The sequence below is a fragment of the Theobroma umbraticum genome, unplaced genomic scaffold (genome assembly GCF_002168275.2).
Source record: "Theobroma umbraticum cultivar Fairchild unplaced genomic scaffold, ASM216827v3 scaffold_30.0, whole genome shotgun sequence".
Lineage (NCBI taxonomy): Eukaryota > Viridiplantae > Streptophyta > Magnoliopsida > Malvales > Malvaceae > Theobroma > Theobroma umbraticum.
Window position 1 is genome coordinate 2,754,322 of NW_018397254.1, and position 19,277 is coordinate 2,773,598.

Genomic DNA, 19,277 nt, shown 5'->3' on the forward strand with positions numbered 1-19,277 from the left:
AATAACCCATTTACAACAAAAGGTCTCCGAAGGAGGAGTGCTGTGTTCCTTTACTACGTTAAAAAGACCGGTCCAGTCCAGTTAAGCAGCCTGTTGGCTTATCATGAGGGGATTTATTTATTTATTTAGTATGATTGTAGCATTTTTGGGACTGTCTTCCGACGGTCCAGGTACGAGGCTCACTTATTGTTTTTGCCAATAGTAGAAAGTAGAAACAAATTCGGACTTCATAGCTAGTTAGCAACAGTAGCAGCCATCTGCTTCAGGCCATTATACTGCAAAGTGCAAAGGGCATTGTTCCAGTGCCCAATCCCTTACTCCTTAGAATGACATGTGAACTGAACGAACCCAAACAAATTAAATCGACTAGGACCAACGTCCGAAACCTCCTTATTACAAAGAAAAGGGATTTAGATTTGAGAGTACTAGTTTCCGGAATCTAAGCATTAGACAAACTAAAAAAAATTGGGGAAGGGAAAGAGACGAACAGTAGATACTTGTATAAGAGTGTGACATTCATTTAGTAATTTCTTTTTCAGTATTTGGTTGTGTACTTTATTTGCCAAGTAGCTTGAAATCTAAAATTAGAAAATCCTCAATATCTTAGGTTTTTTCCCCCTTGGTACATTGGATAAGCTACTGGAATACAAACCCAGAAACACATGAAGGGAACATCTAGGATTTGGAATCTAATGCAAGTCACATGCAGGTGACACTACCACGTAGGGACGTACCAACACATTAAAGATCCTTTGGCCTCCTCAACCCCTTGTTGCGAGCTGAGTCAGTTGAAATCTCCATTTTCGTCGGTTAACCTAACAGTTTCATCTTTTTAAAAGGTGCCTAGCATATCTTCGTAAATCTAGAGATTTCTCCTTAATATGACCAAATCATAATACAGGCCATTTAAGCCATTAGGCACACTAATGATGGTAGGCCAAAAGCCCAAAGGTGTTCTAGCATCCGTGGAGGCTTCTCCCCCCCTTTTGCATGAACAATAATAAGAAGTCAAAAGGTTATTAGCAATGACTTTTTAGATGATTGCATCCTAAAGAGAAAGACAACCAAACCAATTCTCGTCCCTTCGTTCAAAAGTAAATGAGAGTCAAATTCATTGCTTTTACACTCAAGTGCTTTTCTGCTGGTTTAGATGGAACAGTTGAGGCTCAGCAACCCTACTCTGAAGAAAACCCAAAATTATTGACTTAACCCTTCGGGCCAGCGAACCGACTAAGTCCTGAATGCCCTTGCCGGCATACATGATCAAATCCTTGTTTTTTCAATACAGGCTCACTTCCACGTGTAACATTTTTATTGCCAAGAAGCAGAATATTCGTTTCTAATCATGATAAAATTTATTCCGTCCTGGTTTAGATTGAACCCATAATGCATGGTTCTGGTTCAATGGACTGTGAGAAAGGCCAATTTAAAAGACTATTACATAAATTTTTTAAGTCATCCTAAAGGTCTTTCATGAAACTTTACCTATCGTTCTTGCTTCTTTCTTTGGTTCACTCCTCCTTGCATCTATATTAACAACTCCCTTCAAAACAAGAATGACTTTTCAGACATTGATTCATTAGAAACGATATGCAAGTTCATAACCAGTCTTACTGATGCTAAGCTGAAACTTATTTACAGGTCTGTCAATTTCATATCAAAGTACTGCAGCTTGAGATTCAAGTCATGTAACAAGAAGCAATTATCAAACTTCAAAAGAAAAGAAAATAAATTTTCATTTTTCTTTTCATTTTTGAATATTAAAATGAACAATCAGCATCGTGTCCTTAAAAGTGAATTGGGAAACCACAAGGTAATATTAACATTTTTAAATGACATACAGGAATGATGATGGTAAATAATAGAAAGCCAATCCCGATAAAAAAGATGGGAGGAAGCAATCAAAAAAATGGGAAAAAGGAATTACGAATCACTGTTGTTAGAGCAAAATGATAATATATAGGTTGTCTTACTCTAACAATGGTATGATCCTGGATATCCTCATCGCAAGCAAACCAAGACCTTCCAGAGCCTACGCGTTCTTCTTACAATTTTGCTGAGTTTTCGAGCTATGACAGCTGTAAGTAAATATGTAGGAGGTGGAACAGCTGGAGGGGAATTCGCTCCTTCTGGAGCAATTTCTGAAACAAAAGAATTAGATGCTCCATTGCTAGTACGGCCACTGCTATTTTTTCTAAGATAGAAGCTCCTGCTACCAGCATCCCCAATTATCAGTGATTTATCCAAACCTACTCAACCAAAAGCATCGAAAACTTATCAAATAAGTGTAGCCAAAGAAGGAAATCAAATAGAACAGCAGCAATTCATAAAACTTGAACAACATAATCAATTAACAGTTATCTGCAACCAAATGGATAGAAAAGAATGGAAAAAATGAGACCGCTTACTTTGGAGGCTAAAATAGGAGTGATGCAATTCCAATCCCGAACTGTGATCAAGCTTAGGAGTTCTCCCTTCTTCAGCATATTTGTCTACAACAAGCTTTATAGTCTCTTCGACACTGGACCCCAATTTGACCATGCTCCGTACTGGTCCTGGACTTCCTTCAACTGATACATTGATTACAACCTTAGCATCTTTGTTGTATCCCTGCATCCCAAACTTCACAAACAATCGAAGATTTCAGTTCTTAGACAATTGCTAATGGTCAAGCAAGCAATCACAAGCGATAACATCTAAATCAGGTCATTGGATTTGGATCTTAATTGACTAATGGACTCTGGATTGGATACTGGACTGTTTCATGACATCACACGGGAAAGTGAAACCATGAAATTCTCACTTTAATTACACCAAGCACAAACCTTAAACAAATAATAAGTTCGCATGAAATTTCACGAGCTGTTAAAGTGAAACTAACCGCATCCTAATTTCATGACTATTGATACTTTGATAAAAGGATATTCTATTTCCATTTATTGCATATCTAAAATCTTCGAAGAATTTCCTCCAATTTTATGATTAGTTTCAAGGGTATTCTTCACGGACTCAAAGATTTCGAGCTTCATGAAAATAGAACCATAACTACCACGTTCAAATTCGTGTTATGCATACATTGTTACAATTCCAATGTTTTTAAAATCACTCAACTAAAATCGATACCGTAGGCAAAAGCTAGGCCATGGAAAACGAAGAAGAAAAGAAACAAGAAAGAAAAAACGGGATCCAGTTTGACCAAGGAGCGTACCTCAAAAACCTGCTTTGGAGAAGAAGAAGAACGAGGAGAACCAAAACCCAAAATACAAGGAGAAGAAACAAAGACGTCAGTACAAGTTTGGGGCCTAAACAAAGCCCCTTCCACTTCAGACCCCAATAAATTACTCCTTTGCTCATCTTCAGCAACACTGCTCCAAAGACACGGCTCTGACGCACATCGCTTCAGAATCCCACCATGCTTCGACGATCTCTTCGCTGATCGCCGATGCGGAGGAGGCGTCCGTAGCCTTGGGGACGGTGATGGATACGGCAGCCGTGGTCGCCGGCCTCTCGGAAGCCGTCGTCGAAGACTCTTTTCGGACATAAAAAAGGAAAGGGTCAAGATCAGTTGCTTTGTTTATAGGGCTCCTTGTTTCCCGATGTTGGCTTTGTTTTTTCCTTTTTCCTAGGAATTGTCTTGAGAAGGAAAGGCTTCTGGTAAAGAGGGAAGGGCAGTTGGAAGAGGTAGTTGGTTGTTTGCGTGGGAGTGAGGGATAGTTTTCCAAGTATCTAACTGGTTTGGTTTTTGTAAAGTTGCCTACTACCTTGGTATTGGAATTGGAATTGGAATTTTTTGGAGCTTGGCTTATTCGAATACTTTCCTTTTTGCAGACTTAACGTTACAGTTTCACCATTAGCCATTCTCCTGTGAGGTGGGAACCACTTTCAAGTCCTGCCCAACCCCACCATGCCAGGCCAGCCACCCCACCCCCAAAATTATTTTTTTTTTCCTTACATGTATTCCTAAAAAAAATAAATTGATCGCATTTGAGCCCAAAAAATCCAATTTAAATACTATCGCAAATTAAAAAGGAAAAAAACAGTATTTGTGCAGGACTATAGATTCAAATATTTAAGTTAGTAGAAATAAAACTAAAAATTTTTCTAATTACTTGCTGTTATTTAACTCTCTCTCTCTTTCTCTCCATTTGATTGAATAAGAAGTAAGAATTGGGTAATATTCGACTTGGAAATGTCATTTTCAAGTGTCTTTGTTGTTTTGAGTTGTACCAATGAAGTTCAAACAAATTGCTTGATTAAATATATACATGTATACATATATACTCAAACGTGATTCATTACTTAACCCTTAAAACAAGGGAACCTTCCTCTTTTGTTTTGGCCTCCCAAAAGTCGTCCTTAGTGGCACCTTCATCTTTTGATTTTTTGTTGGCCAAGCCATCTTCTGATTTTCAATCAACATGCCATCAATTAAAAACAAACATTACTACTTAAATTCTAATCAACGAGAATATGAATGCAGAATTCCTGTTCAATGTCCTGAAACTTACCTCATCCAATATCAATTAAAGTATTACCTCATCAAGCATGCCCTATATGTAATTTTTTCTGGCCCTAGACTAAACCAGGGGTCACCATAATCGCTCCTTCAGAAAATAAAGGCAACAAGGGAAAAAATAAATTATATTTTTCTCTCTCGTCCCAAATCTTTCTTAATCAGTATGGGCTTGTTTGGCAGTTTGCAGATGCAGTGGGGTGGGTTTTCAGTTTCCAGCTTCTACGATCGGCTGCAATGAAAGATATTAGATAGTTGCTTTAGCCAATGAAACCTCTTCCCGGTTTGTAAACGTTTTGCAGGCTTTGGTCTGGGACTGTAATAAGCCGTTTCCCCTACAACAGCCCAATTAGAGATTGGGCCTTTAACCTAGTTGGTCCCTTGGACTTCGGGTCCTAACTCATAGCCCATGCTTGTATTAGGTGGTGCAAAGTTTATAAAAGGGGTTTGAAAAGAATAGAAAAGAAAAGACATTGATCTAGGGGAAGAAAACAAAATATTTCTATATCTTTGTATAATCGTGACAGTTAAAAAAATTTAAGAGGAACAATTAATTTAATGATGAGTATGTTGTAAAAGAAATAATAAAAATAGGAAAAAAAAAGAGAGATATTAAGAAAATATTTTTTTAAGTGTTATTGAAACAATGCTTGGAATGAAAAATAAGATACAAAATAAGAGTGGGGTGACCCCCTATTTATAGTTAAAACCCCTTATAGATCATTGGCTATTACAATCCCATACTAAGATATATCTTGAAATTACATTCTTTTCTTAATAAATCTCACATTATCATCTAAATAATATCTACATGTAGATGAATCTTGAAATGTTTAGAATATGGATGATACATTTATCATTTATCAAATTTATTTTAATTTGAATTACTCTAATATGGTGTGATATGTCTATATTCCATAATACTCCCCTTTGAATGGAATACCATTGTGGTAGCCTAGTTGGATGTGCTATTACTGTCTTTTTAAAAACCTTAAGTTAGAAAAATCCAATGAGACAAAAAACCAAACAAAGGGAAAAAATAGTATAGTATACTAAATCCATAATTGCTCCCCCTCAATAAAACCATATTGCCATTTATGGGATCTACTACTTATGGGGGCTTACCACTTTTTAAGGTAATTAATATTTTGCTACTCTAGGGACAAATCAATCTTTCACTATATTTCAATGTCATATACTAATCTCTCAAATGTTGACATTGGTAATGACTTGGCAAAAAGATCTGCAAGATTATTCAACTTGTTGACTTTTTTGAAGTTGTAAGTATAAAAAAACTTTGGCCAGATATGCTTGGTCTTATCACTTTTAATATATCCTTATCTGATTTGTGCAACACAAGTAACGTTGTCTTCATAAATTATAATGAGAGAATTTGTAACTGATGTTAAACAACAAGAATTATAAATATACATTATAACGAATCTCAACCAAACATGCCAAACCAGAGTTGAATCCTTGGAATAATATAATCTCAAATCTATGGTTTTTCAGAAATAACGGAAGATATATTTTATCTCATTCTAATGTCTCCGGGTTGGCTCAACAAGTTTATCGCAAAAGTAATATCTGGCCTTGTACATGGTGACATCACAACTATAAATGTGCTCATTGGTGAGCCTTGTCCATGTTAAAATATCTAAACAATCTCTCAATGTATGTTGACTAATGAACAAGTATTCCATTTGCTTTGTGTTCAAGTTTTAAACTAAAGACAAAATTTGGTTTTACCAAAATCTTTAACTTCAAACTTTTTTTTCAACAGTTTTAGATAACTCTTTTAGAGTTCCAATCAAATTTATATTGTTGACATAAACTGCTACCATAGCATATCATATTTTCGATTTTTTAATAAACACATATAGTCAGATAAGATCATTTTTGTATCATTCCTTAATTAAGTATTCGCTTAAGCATTGATACCACATGCGACCAAATTACTTTCAACCTTACTATAAATTAATTATGAGGAGAAAAAAGGATGATGAAAGTACCTACTGTAATTCTACTCACAGAAAAAAGGATCCAACTATAAGAGTTTTTAGAGGCCCACCGCTGCCATAAATTAATTATGACAACTACAAGGATTCTCAAAGGTCCACCATTGCTTCAGAAGGATGCTTTAGGTCCATTGTCGCTTCGGGCCAACTAGATTGTATACAAAATCAAAATCTAATTGATTGTTGAAGAACCAAGAAAATTACCTCCTCTTTTGATAATTTTCTAATAACGTGAGAAAATGCTCTTTAAGTATTACTGAAGCAATATTTGGAATGAAAAATAATTGTGATATAAAATAAGGGTAAGGTGACCCTTATTTATAATTAAAGCCCCTTACAGATCAATACCCATCACAATCTTTTACTAATATATATCTCTAAATTACACTATTTTCTTGATAAATCTCACATTATCATCTAAATAATATCCACATTTAGATAAATATTGAAATATTTAGAATGTAGATAATATATTTATCATTTATTAAATTTACTATAATTTGAATCGATCTTATGTAATGTGATATGATCATGTTTCATAATAAAAAATTTAATTTTTAATTAAAAATAAATCTTTTTTAAAATAAAAAAAACCCTTAAAATTTCCACTAAATGAAATTTGGCAAGGACTACTTGTAAGAGCTCAATACTATTTTTTTTTAAAAAAAATATTATTATTAAAGAAAATGAAGATTTCTTTGGAGGGAGGGTGCAATGCGTCGGCTTGAAGTGCAAAATTGGTATGCTATGAGACTTTGACATTAAATCATTAACCAAACAATTAATGCGCAGTAATGGAAGTGTTTCAAAGTTGAAATGATGCTTGTAAAATAGTCCAGGACGCCGAAAGAGATATTGGCCCACAAACTCATGGTGAATGCCTCCATGCCTAACAATGCAACAACCCCCCATCACAACTTCAACCCCACTATACAGTCAAAGTTAGTACATACGGCATGCATAATTTCGCATATACCCTTTTTTGTTGTTGGAGAGTTCTGAAAGCCCTGGGTTATCCTTTGAGGCCAAAACGTGCAGATTAATAGTAGCAGTCAGACTCAGAGCACCATATTCATCTCGCATGCTAGTTATTAGTAGTGTGTGTATATATATTTCTTTGGCACAATCTAAATCTATTCAGACTCATGACTAATCATAGCTGTACTTATAGAAAACGACAAAGAGAGGGAATAGTTAGGGGAGCGGGGGGAGGGCGATGGCTTTGGTGTGGTGAGAGTCCAATACCAAATGATTTGCACACGTCACATCATCATGAGCCACTGATCAAAACATTGGTGGGGGCGAATCATCAGCCTTGAAAGTGAAGAGGCTTCGGTCCACCCGCATGATTGGATTTTGATACGCATTCCCTTTTTACCTGTTTTTTTTTTTGGCTCAAATCCAACACTGTTTCTACTGAAAAGATTAGTGTGTGTCCCATTCTCAGATGAAAATGATTATTGTTAATTAAAAATTAAAAATTAAAAAAAGAAGAAGAAAGAAATACAGGGCTCACTCTGCCATGGCTGATGGCTTTCTATATTCTAAATTGGTGAACTTTTATCATTTGGTCACTTGCATGATGTCAGTGAAATGATGAGCTCACAGACCCATGCACACTGACAAGTGGACATCTGCTAGTTCAAACTGACTCTCTTCACATCCTTTGCACTTGTCATAGACCCGGTAATTAGCAATAAATTATTTTTCAATATGTAATTAGTTATAAAAAATTAAGAAAAAAATCAAAATATAATGGGTTTAAATTTTAAACATTTATGAACATTTTTATTGTTTTTACCAATTTTTTCTTCAAATTTTAAACTATTCAACACAGTCCATACTAATTAGGAATGAAGGTGTGAAAGTTCAAGTGACCAATGAACAATTTGAAACAATCATTGGGTTGCTAGGGTCAGTGACTCAATAGCAAAAGAATTTAGCGTGAAAGGACTAATGATGAGGAAAGGGAATGAGAAATAGAAATGGTAGATGGGAACTTATAATGGCAGTCTGGTCATGCTTCCTTATTTCCTCGCAAAGCTCAATATCTATCTCTATCGATCGATATGTTCAAAAGTTATGAAAACAAAGATAAAGCACGACGTGACTTTCATCTTAGCGTCCCCCTCCCTTCTTTTTGCTCTTCGCCCACTTTTAATTACTGCAACCTCCCTATTCCTACGACCAGCACTTTCTTCATGATTTGAAAGTCTCTTGGGGCCCCTACTAATCATTCATTACAACAGTTGTCTCTTATTAATGCTTAATAAGTAATCGTGGGGGAAATCTATTACTGAGATATCTAAGAAAAAAGAAAAGAAAAGAACAAATACAAGTAGCATAGGACAAAAATGGATTCCAACTCTAAAACCCAAGGCAGAAAGTCCTGCCTAGCAGGCTTCTTTCACATAAATGACGATGAGAAATAGAACTATTAAAAAGCGAATCCAAATCCTCTGCCCCAATCTATGCCTTTCTATGTTTCGTCCCTCAAAAAGTAACATATGTCTAATTTTTTAATTATTAATTAAGACATGTTTGATTTTAATAATTTATTTTTTATTTATTTCTCATATTTTAACTTCTCTCTCACAAAAGAATTGTGATCCCTTCCTTCATTATACTGAGAGCAAAATTTGAATATTTATTATTTTTCTCATAATGAAAAAAAAAATCTTATCTTTTATCGATGAGGATAAGAAAAAATAAGTTCATGGTTTTTTTGGAACAAACAAATAGAAGATCACAATTTATCAACTACATGCGGATAGAGAAAGAGAAATGGAAACAAGAGATAACAAAATTAAAACTAAACGTATATTAGTTAGTAATTAAAAAAGAGACATATGACACTTTGTAAGAAAAGAGGCACAAAATGAGTCAGTAATTGGGGGATAGAGGACTTGGATTCTTAATTTACATATACTAAATGTAATTTGTTTATTATTGCTTACTAAAAAGCATTTCCAACAATCGAGAGAAGATGGATGGGAACTTTGCTTGTGTTGGAGAAATTTTGTAAGAAATATGAAATTGGGATTCTTGACATAAGTGTTAGATATAAATTAGTTATAGATTATTGCCAAAAAGATCATGCTACAATTGATCCCTATTGTCAAGTTGACTTGTTTTAATTTGCTATTGACTCATTGTTACAAGAATTTAATTATAGATTTAATAAGAATGTGATGGAGTTGGTTGCTATTTGCACATCTTTCAACCTTTATAGAATGATTTCAAATCGTTAAATATTGAAAATATTTACAACCTTACAAATAAATATTACCTTAATTATTTTGTTGAGCATGACAACATATGTTTAAGGTATCAATTGGATCTATTTAAATTTTACATTTTTCTTAATCAAATTTTAAAAAATATATCTATATTTTTAAGCTATAACTATTTTAAAGACATTATCTTCGCTCTCTCCAAAGCGAAATACTAGATTTTGTCACTATTTGTAGGTAAAGGAAACTGCAACATTGATATTCAAATTGTTTAAGTCAAAAATTCAAATTTCAGTTAAAGATATAATTTGTTTAATACATTTAAAATTAAATAAGCTATATTAAACACATTGATTACTTAATTAACGATTCGGGCAAGTCCTAAAACGAGGGTGGGCATAATAATCCTGCTAAACTAAAATCCGAACATAATTTTGGTGGGGGAGGGTAAATTAATTAAATTAAAACCTAACTCAGTTAAAAAGATAGAGTTATTTTCTAGCAATGGACCACAAAGGTATGCATCGGTTTGGAATCAACGGGGTCTAAATATCCCCAACATAGGTCTCGGTTTGGCATAATATCATCATCATTTTGATTGGAAACCCAGTCAAAAGAAAGCTGACGGCTAGTAAAACAAAATTAAGATGTTTTTCCATTTATTGGAATGCTCTAAATTCCCATTTTAAAATTTTATTCAACGTTTCTCGTACTCATAGTTTTTAAACTTTAATTTTTTACAAAAAGATTTTAGCTTTTTTTTATACACAAAAAGATTTTAATTTAACGTGACTTAATTCATTATTTCAACGACTGTGCTACTATTTCATTGGTGGAGTGTTTTAAGATGTAAATTTAATTTTATTAAATATGTTTATATTAATAGAATTTTGTTGGATTTTGTTTATATGATTTGTTTTGATCGTATTTTTAGTTTTAGTTGATATTTTATATTAATTTTTATGATATTTAATAAAATAATCAGATTTGATAGTGATGATTACATTTCCTTTCTCCCTTCAAACCAAAAGGAAACATCAAAAAGAAATCTTTAATACGAAAAAAATATATAATATTTAAAAAAACTTTAAATTATTTTCAAAATTTTAAATAAGACTTCATGCTTTTATTATATTTAATCAAATCTTTATTCTTTTATTTTGAATGAAATAAATTTTTATTTTTATTTTGAATTAAATAATTAATAATTAATTTAATTAAAATATTATTTATTATTTTATGTAACATAACATGTTAATATATCATAATTAATGATTATATAGTATATTAATATATTACAATTGATGATGACGCGACATATTAATTTCGTATGATAACACGATTTTATGATATTTTTCATTTTTGGTATTAATATCACGTTATTATTATGTGACTATAAAATGATAATCAGTATTTTGATTAATAATAATTAATTAATTATTAATTATAAAAATATATTTAATTTAAAATAAAAATATAAAAATTTAATTAAATACAAGAAAAAATAAAAATTTATTTGATTTTTTAAATAAGTTAAAAACTAATTTAAGTATTATGTAAAAAAAAAAAGTTCTATGCATCAAAAGAATCTCACAAACCCCAATTAGTTTATGTAAGAGTGATTTATTTCTATTCTGCATGACAAACAATTATCTTTTGGCTCTTGATTAAAATTCCTAGGCTTTTATTTTGTTATAGAGAAATAATAAAACTTTGTTGTTTGGTTTGGTTGGAATGTTGGATTTTTTATGCGATAAATATAACTATAAAATTTTAAAATAAATATTATAAGATCATTTTACCAATAAATAAAATAAAATCACGTGTTCCTGGCCCAAGATGGAGCGCATAGTGCCACCAGCCATGTGTCAGGTCACGTGCTAATCTCGCCACCTGGAAGAAGAAGAAGACAATATTATTCTAACTCGTTGAAATGGGGATCAGATCCCCTGCATTCTTACAAATAAATATTAGTTTTTTCAACTCCTTAAATACAAAAAAAAAAAAAAGGAAATGTGGAAGAATACTCAACTCAAGTACACCATTCTTAACATTCAAAGAAAGTTAATTTGTACGCTTCCTTTAATTTTAAATTGATTTTTTAACTAATTAACTTTTTTAATATAATAATTATATCATATTACATAATATTATTTTGTATTTATATAGTTACTTTTATAAAAAAATTTAATTTTGTATGCTTTTGACTGGTCCAAAAAGTTGAATTCCAACTCTTTTTAAAAAATAAAAAATAAAAAGAATAATATTTGAGAAAGAGTGAAAACTTTTGCCACTAAATTTAAGAAATTGTTGTATTATCTTAACAAATCACCACTATTTTCAATAATTTATTTATTATTATTATTCTCATGAAAAAACTGTTAAATTGTTAGTATTATTTAAAAAATGGAATTTTTTACTCACACTATTATATATATACAGTGTGTTTTAAATGAAAGTTATGAGCAATAATTACTATTGAGCTTAATTTCGGTGAATAAAATATAAATGCAGCTAATAATCTAAAACTAAACCAAGAGGAAAAGGCATCGCATCACATTAATAAAGAAAGAGCTTTAACCTATCTCAGCATCTCCATGCAAATAAACGACGACCTTAGATAAGAAAAATAAAAGCTAATAAAAGAAAGAAGAAAAATTACTGACCTTTTGCTATTTATAAGTAAGTACAGTTTCAGCTCTTCAATTCTTCCTTTGTTCATGCAAGGTACATCCGATTCCTTTTCGGGTTCTTGCATTGTTTGACTACATTGAATCCACACGCGCTCCTCCACCATTCGCCGCCGCCGCCGCCACAACATTGAAAATGTTGCCGTTTGAGACCATCGAGGAGGCTGCCACATTCCTAGGACGGAACCTGACGGTGGCCGAGACGCTGTGGTTCAATTATTCGGCTAAAAAATCGGATTACTACCTTTACTGCCACAATATTTTGTTTTTATTTCTGATATTTTCTGTGGTGCCTGTGCCGCTTGTTTTTGTTGAGATGATGAGATCTTTTGGGTTCGATAAGTACAAGATTCAGCCCAAAGTGAGGCTGTCGTTGTCTGACATGTTCAGGTGTTATAAGGATGTAATGCGGATGTTTGTTCTTGTTGTGGGTCCTTTGCAGTTAGTGTCTTATCCTTCAATTAAGGTAAAAAATCTTTCGATTTTTTATAACTTCTCTTCTTGGGTTGTTTTTAAACGTTTGATTTTGATTGTAAAGTTGGGATTTTCGGTGAAAGTTTGAGTTTTTTGGGGATGCGATTTACTGATGGTGGGAAATTTATTTAATCTTGGGATTTAATTGTGTAAATATTGGGACTTTTTTCAACTTTGGGAATTAGATTTATGTGGGGCTTAATGAGATTTCCATTGTCATCAAGGTGGATTATGAAATTTTTATTTTTTGAAATGCATTGATTAGTTTTCTGGGAAATTGTTCTTGGTTGCGTAATAAGTATATTTTTTCTTACAGTTTTAGTACACTTTCTTTTTTTTTTTGTAAGTGAGTCATTTGTGAGGAACTTTGTAAGTGGGAAATCATTAGTTTATTTGCATTTTGTAACAGACTAGAATTGGACTTTGTAAGATCAGTTCTTTTTCAGAAAATTGAAAACAAGAATCGTGTTCACTGCTCAGTTTTAGTTCCAAAGCTTTGAGCTAAGCATTGCAGTTTTTCTCCCTGGTGAAGGGAGTTTGAAGATTTGTATGGGTTTTGTCATGTATTCCTCAGTCTCATTACTGAGATACTTGGGGATTTGAACATTTGGATTTCTCTGTTTATTTATACATCTTTGTAAGGCATTTCTGAAATTTTCTACTCTATAATCAGATTGTTGCAACTTATACAATTACTTGTTTGTGTTTTTTCCTAGCAGCATCTTCCTAAATCATTTGCTTTATCTAAGATTGCTTGTGTTTTCTTGACAGATGATTGGGATTCGAATGGGGCTGCCGTTGCCATCAGCGTGGGAGATTCTGGCACAGTTGGGGGTATATTTCATGATAGAAGATTATACCAATTACTGGATTCACAGATTCCTGCATGGTAAATGGGGCTATGAGAAAATTCACCGGGTTCACCATGAATACACTGCTCCGATTGGGTTAGCTGCACCATATGCGCATTGGGCGGAAGTTTTGATCCTCGGCATTCCATCTTTTCTCGGGCCAGCAATTGTTCCAGGGCATATGATCACATTTTGGTTGTGGATAGCTTTACGGCAAATTGAAGCAATAGAGACACACAGTGGGTATGCATGCTACAGCTACACCTTTTTGTATTATTTTATTTTCCCAATTTGCTCACTGCCCTCTCCTTTATAGTTCTTGTGACTGACTGATTCCAACTTTAGAATTTCTTTCATTTCTTTTCTCTCCTCCTTTCTACACCAAAGTACTTGGGTTTTTGAAGGATCTTTCAACAGTGGCTAACTTTTTCTTGAAGTGGCCTGGGATCATGTCTTCTCTCTTTTAAACCTTAGTTTTCCCCTCCATCCTTTTCATAAGTTGAACCTTTTTTGCAGGGGATTACTACTAATTACCACATCAAAATAGCTAATTATAATTGCGTGACCAAAGCTTAAAATGTGGAATGCGATTCTCTAAGCATATTATAAATTGCTCAATTATTAAAATTGGGAAAAGTAAAATATTAGATTTCATTCAATGGTTTCCTTTGCCTGCCACTCGGTTATTTTGTCATCAGTTGCCATTTCTATTACATATGTTGATTTTCTTTTCATATTTTGAAAATTTAATAACTGAATGCTGTGCGTTAGAGATTTAAGTAACTAAGGGATGACTTTAGTTTGCCAGTGGATAGATGCATGCATTTGAACTCTGATTATTACTTATCATCACATATTCTTGGAAATTTTCTGCTTTCTATTTGCCCTTGTCATGTCATGGAGATTAACCTAGGTGTGATGCTGACTTAGCAACTCATATTTGGATCACGTTTTGTTGCCACAGCAGCTTCTATTTTGCCTCCTCGATTTTGACATTTACGCACAGCTATTATGTCTGCTGGCTAAGTTTCAGCTGAAATAATGTAAAAAAAAAAAGCCCATAATGTCCATAAATTGATCAAAATGAGGATAAGGAAATGTGAGCTATGGTTGAAAAGGATTATGTGCGTAACAATGACCACTATGTTTTGATGAAGAGTGGTCATTTACTCCTATTTTTTGAGTTAACAAAGGGGCTGCCCAAGATATCTATGATTACTGTTGATATAGGAACTCATTGTAGGAGTTTCTGTGAGGAAACTATTTTAGTTAATAACTAAAGCAGAAACTACTGGTTTGTCATTTTGTCCAGCTTCATGGGGAGAAGATAACTCCTGAATTTCTGTTAATATTGACTGGCTCAAAGCACAAAGTAGAATATCACATTGCATAATCTAGTTACGTATCAATCTACCACTACCACTAATGTCTGAATATTTACTTCATCTGTTATAAATTAGTTTTTGGTCTATTCTGACGAACAAATTGTTTTAGGGCAACTTGCTTTGTTATTTTCCCAGTGTGATCATCTTTTGCGAGTGTAGAGTTTTATTTTTAATATAAAGCCTGCATGCTGGTAAAAAAGGGTAGCTAAGATGCCTATCCTCATTCCTTTCCTGGTATCATGAATTTTTGAATTTAACAAATGACTATCAGGGTGAGAGCTTTGGTTCCCAAGAGTCGTTAGCCTAGAGTTAGTGATTGAGTGAAAGTTCTAGAATGGTTGGGATGTTGGGTTTAATCATAAGTGCAAAAGAAAGCAAAATGTCTGACCTGCTGGCATGGTTATAAGGGCAGATTATGCAATATTTCTTGAGAATATTTGCTGCAAGTGATTTTGATTGACAAAGAAACCATGCAGATTAAATAAGAAGCTATTACTTTCATGCTTAGAAGTGGTAGCTTATGCATTAAGTCTTAATGCAGCTCAGTTGGTAATATTTAGGATGAAGCTAGTAAGTGCTTTCAGCTGTATAAGTTGGAAGTTCACAGTATAAGTTGTGTAATACAGGTATGACTTCCCCTGGACTCCCACAAGATATATTCCATTTTATGGTGGTGCAGATTACCATGATTACCATCATTATGTTGGTGGACAAAGCCAGAGCAACTTTGCTTCAGTGTTTACTTATTGTGATTATATCTATGGCACTGACAAGGTAATGAAACAATGCATGATTTTACTCTTCTTTTTTTAAATTTGATTTAATTCTAACTGCTGATAATTCTTTCCCTCAATAACTTTCTTTTCTGTGTGATTAGGGCTATCGCTACCATAAGAAGGTCCTAAGGAAGGTAAGTTGCTGCACTTCTTTTGTTGTGTATCCTTTATTACTTGACAAGGCATCTTATCTTGACAACTTTGGTTTTGCAAGTGGGTAATCGGGACTATCTATACAAATACTCTAATACTGATAGAGAATGTGATTGGGTCAGTTGGTCTTAACTGAGTGATTTCCAACTCTTGAAGTTACTAATTTAACCTTCGTGGAGAAGAGTAAGGATATGGGTAAAAGTTAACTATCTTTATCTTTAAGCATTTGATCTTACTCACCAAAGATAAGATTGAAAGAAAAGCATCATCAATTCAATCTTCATGAATGATTAATAGACAATGTCCAATGCATAAACTGTTAATTCTGTTGTTTCCAAATGTTTTTCATGCTTACTATATGCTTCACATATCATGTCTTCCAGCTTGAGAGTTCTGTTTCTTTGCTTTTGCTAACTATTCACTGCTGGTGTAATTCAGTTGAAAGAGGACTCTAGAACCAATGGTGCCCAGAATGGAGGTTCATACTACGTTCCAACGCAAGATCTTAAATCTGAATAGCCTCGTCAGTGGAGCCATTCTCTTGAGCGCACCTCTCGCTCGTGACAAACTCTTGAGAATCTGATTTCTAGTTGACATCATTGTCAGTGGTGATAAAAATAGATGTCTTAAGTGTTTCAGATGAAGATTAACTTGGCCTTTTGCAGATGTGATTGTGTTAGAATGAGGGGATGTCAGTTATGGTTGTTTAGGTTAAATGTCTGTCCTCTGTTTACATCTTTTGTTTAAACTAAGAAGCTATAAATCAGAGTCATGGTGTGTATTCTCAGTTTGTGTCCCACAATTAGTTAAATGGTGAAAGTATAGAATCTGTATGTGTTGATCTCTGGTATCTTATGGCACTTGCTATTTTCTTGAGATAGCGGAAGAAACGGAGTAAATTTATATGCAAGGTTGAAATGAAGTTTGATGATTGCAGGCCTCCTAGCATTCTTTTCTTTGCATAGGCAAATACCCCAACAGCTCAAAAGTAGCCAAAACTCCTAGTCTTGATTTATAGTGGAAAAGGGGTCTCTCATTTCACTTTTTTGGATCTTTCCTTTTCCCGGTGACGATCTTTGCTTGTCGTGTACGTTGATTTTATATGCTGTAATTCATTATTGAACCTTTGTGTTGCAAATCTCTGAATGATACGGCGATGGCACTTCATCAGCCGCCCGTCTAGCTCAGTCGGTAGAGCGCAAGGCTCTTAACCTTGTGGTCGTGGGTTCGAGCCCCACGGTGGGCGTTTCCATTTTTGTAAGAGGAGAGTTTGAGTCAACTCTAAAACATTCCAAACTTCCAACCCATTAAACCTTCTTAATTGTTCCTGACGTTGGGTCTCTGCTCTCTACCATCCATACATTGCTCATTGGGCTTCAACGAGATTGGGTTTTTCTTAGGGTTGACTATTTTCCGTTTTGTTCATAGCCGTGAATCAAGCCCAAGCCTTTTTCCAGGCTCTGCCACATGATTGAGATACTGATGTGATGATCGTAAATGGCCCATGATATGTCAAAGTACATACATGGTAAAAATCTGAACAGTTTTATTTCATCTGACAGTGCACTTTGAATTACTCCACATAAATAGATTTAAAAAATAAATCTAAGATCCCCACTTCAATTACTATTAACTAAATCCCAATTTTAATTAACTCCATTCAAATGTATGGGATAATATTAATTAAAAGATAATGGGGGGGAGCAAGACCCTACCATTTCTCACTAACTAACTATCATTATCGTTTTATATATGAGACCACCATTGATTTATTCTGTGTTGCTCAACCAAATTCGCTTGTGACCTTCTATTGATTGTGTCATGTAATTTGTTCCATGCCTTGCCCTTCCATATTGACTGAACAATAACTCAGACTTAGCACTAGTCACAATAAGTTTTATATATAACCCTAAACAACAACAATAAGTATATATTAGTTTTCGTAAATGAAAATTTGAATTCAATTATGTAAATAGTAGAATACGTACACTTATCATTAAATGAAGTGTTGAGTCAAGAAAAGTTAAGTATGTTATTGTAGCAATGGAGAGATGTTGAATCCTGATTTCGACATCCATGGGAGAAGTATGAGACAAAGAAAAAAGAGCAGGAGCTGTAGCTCTTGGAGAATTGGTATGTATCATTGTCCAATCTTGTCAAGTTTGAGTGAGCTCCAGGTGGGAGTAAAACCACAAGGGTTTCACCAAAAGGGTGGGTCCAATAATCATGTGGTTGATCAAGCCAGCTGGTTTGTAATTTGCAAAAACAAGGTTCAGCTTTCAATGTTTTTAGGTCTCTCTCCCTTCACCCTCCTCCTTCCACCACCTTTTTATAAAGCGGGGAAAATTGCAAATGACTTTTCTCATCATTTCTCAAACTTTATGGCATTCTTTTTCGTGGCATCATTGGGGAATTGTTTTACCTTCATCAATCCATGCCCTACACGTGGCTTAAATCACGAGGGTAATCATGGGCCCTCGGGTAGAGAACGGGTCCCACCCCACCCCTCATGATAAAAACAACCATGGTTATTCCTTTTGGTCCACATGAGAATATGGAAACATTACTAATTTTGTGATATACATGCATGAAACATCCAAACAAAAGAAGTTCTTAATGATAACTGGGGCATATGTTTGTGTTTGTGGACATCAAAGGGCCATCCCACTTTAATGAGTCTTCAAAGATATCTTCTAATTTAATTAATTTCATTAATGAGATGGATTTTTCCTAATTTATAAATTATTAGAAAGTTTATGAATTTGAGTTGCTTAGATTGTTAAATGATAAATAAATTTTCAATTCTCACTTATATGGTTTTAACTTCCTTTTTAAAAAATCTTACTTTATGCATAATGTCTCTCATAATCCCTCGGCATTTCAAATTCAATACAATATGAGAATACAGCAAAACAAATAATTTTATCCTTTCTGTTAAGAAAAATAAAAGGGTAATTTTGGTGTGCCTTTTATGGATAAGATGTAAAAAAGAAAGTCCAACAGGAAGAAAAGGGTTGTAGAACATGTACGACGAAAGCTTGGAATCTAGGAAAGGTATCTGTGTTGGGAAATAAATAGCAGCAAAACAATGCACCTTAAAAGGACAGTCATGTCCAAAGATGTCTTTGGCTTCCATTTTTTTTAGATGGGTGATAAGATATAATTTAGAAAACAAATAAGATCA

The 19,277-nt window shown here is 33.8% G+C and overlaps 2 protein-coding genes and 1 non-coding gene across 4 annotated transcripts; 2 read left to right on the top strand and 1 right to left on the bottom strand.

The window, feature by feature from the left end:
• Positions 1 to 1,271: 1,271 nt before the first annotated feature.
• On the bottom strand, positions 1,272 to 3,853 carry LOC110417256 (PPR containing protein). Of its 2 annotated transcripts, XM_021429521.2 has the most exons (4): positions 3,209 to 3,853; positions 2,409 to 2,622; positions 1,974 to 2,249; positions 1,272 to 1,543 (listed from the first exon to the last, which is right to left on the bottom strand). In XM_021429521.2, exons 1-3 carry the CDS (start codon positions 3,539 to 3,541, stop codon positions 2,002 to 2,004), a joined length of 795 nt encoding a protein of 264 aa, XP_021285196.1. In that variant the 5' UTR covers positions 3,542 to 3,853; the 3' UTR covers positions 1,272 to 1,543; positions 1,974 to 2,001. The 2 variants fall into 2 exon arrangements, with proteins under 2 accessions (XP_021285196.1, XP_021285188.1); XM_021429513.2 differs by lacking the exon at positions 1,272 to 1,543 and having other exon boundaries at positions 1,799 to 2,249; positions 3,209 to 3,851.
• An 8,493-nt stretch (positions 3,854 to 12,346) lies between these two features.
• On the top strand, positions 12,347 to 17,027 carry LOC110425060 (methylsterol monooxygenase 1-1-like). The gene is made up of 5 exons (XM_021439848.2): positions 12,347 to 12,920; positions 13,700 to 14,022; positions 15,791 to 15,938; positions 16,042 to 16,074; positions 16,532 to 17,027. Exons 1-5 carry the CDS (start codon positions 12,591 to 12,593, stop codon positions 16,610 to 16,612), a joined length of 915 nt encoding a protein of 304 aa, XP_021295523.1. The 5' UTR covers positions 12,347 to 12,590; the 3' UTR covers positions 16,613 to 17,027.
• Positions 17,028 to 17,266: 239 nt separating this feature from the next.
• Positions 17,267 to 17,339, top strand: TRNAK-CUU (transfer RNA lysine (anticodon CUU)). The gene has a single exon. It is a non-coding gene; the product is annotated as a tRNA-Lys (tRNA).
• Positions 17,340 to 19,277: the final 1,938 nt, after the last annotated feature.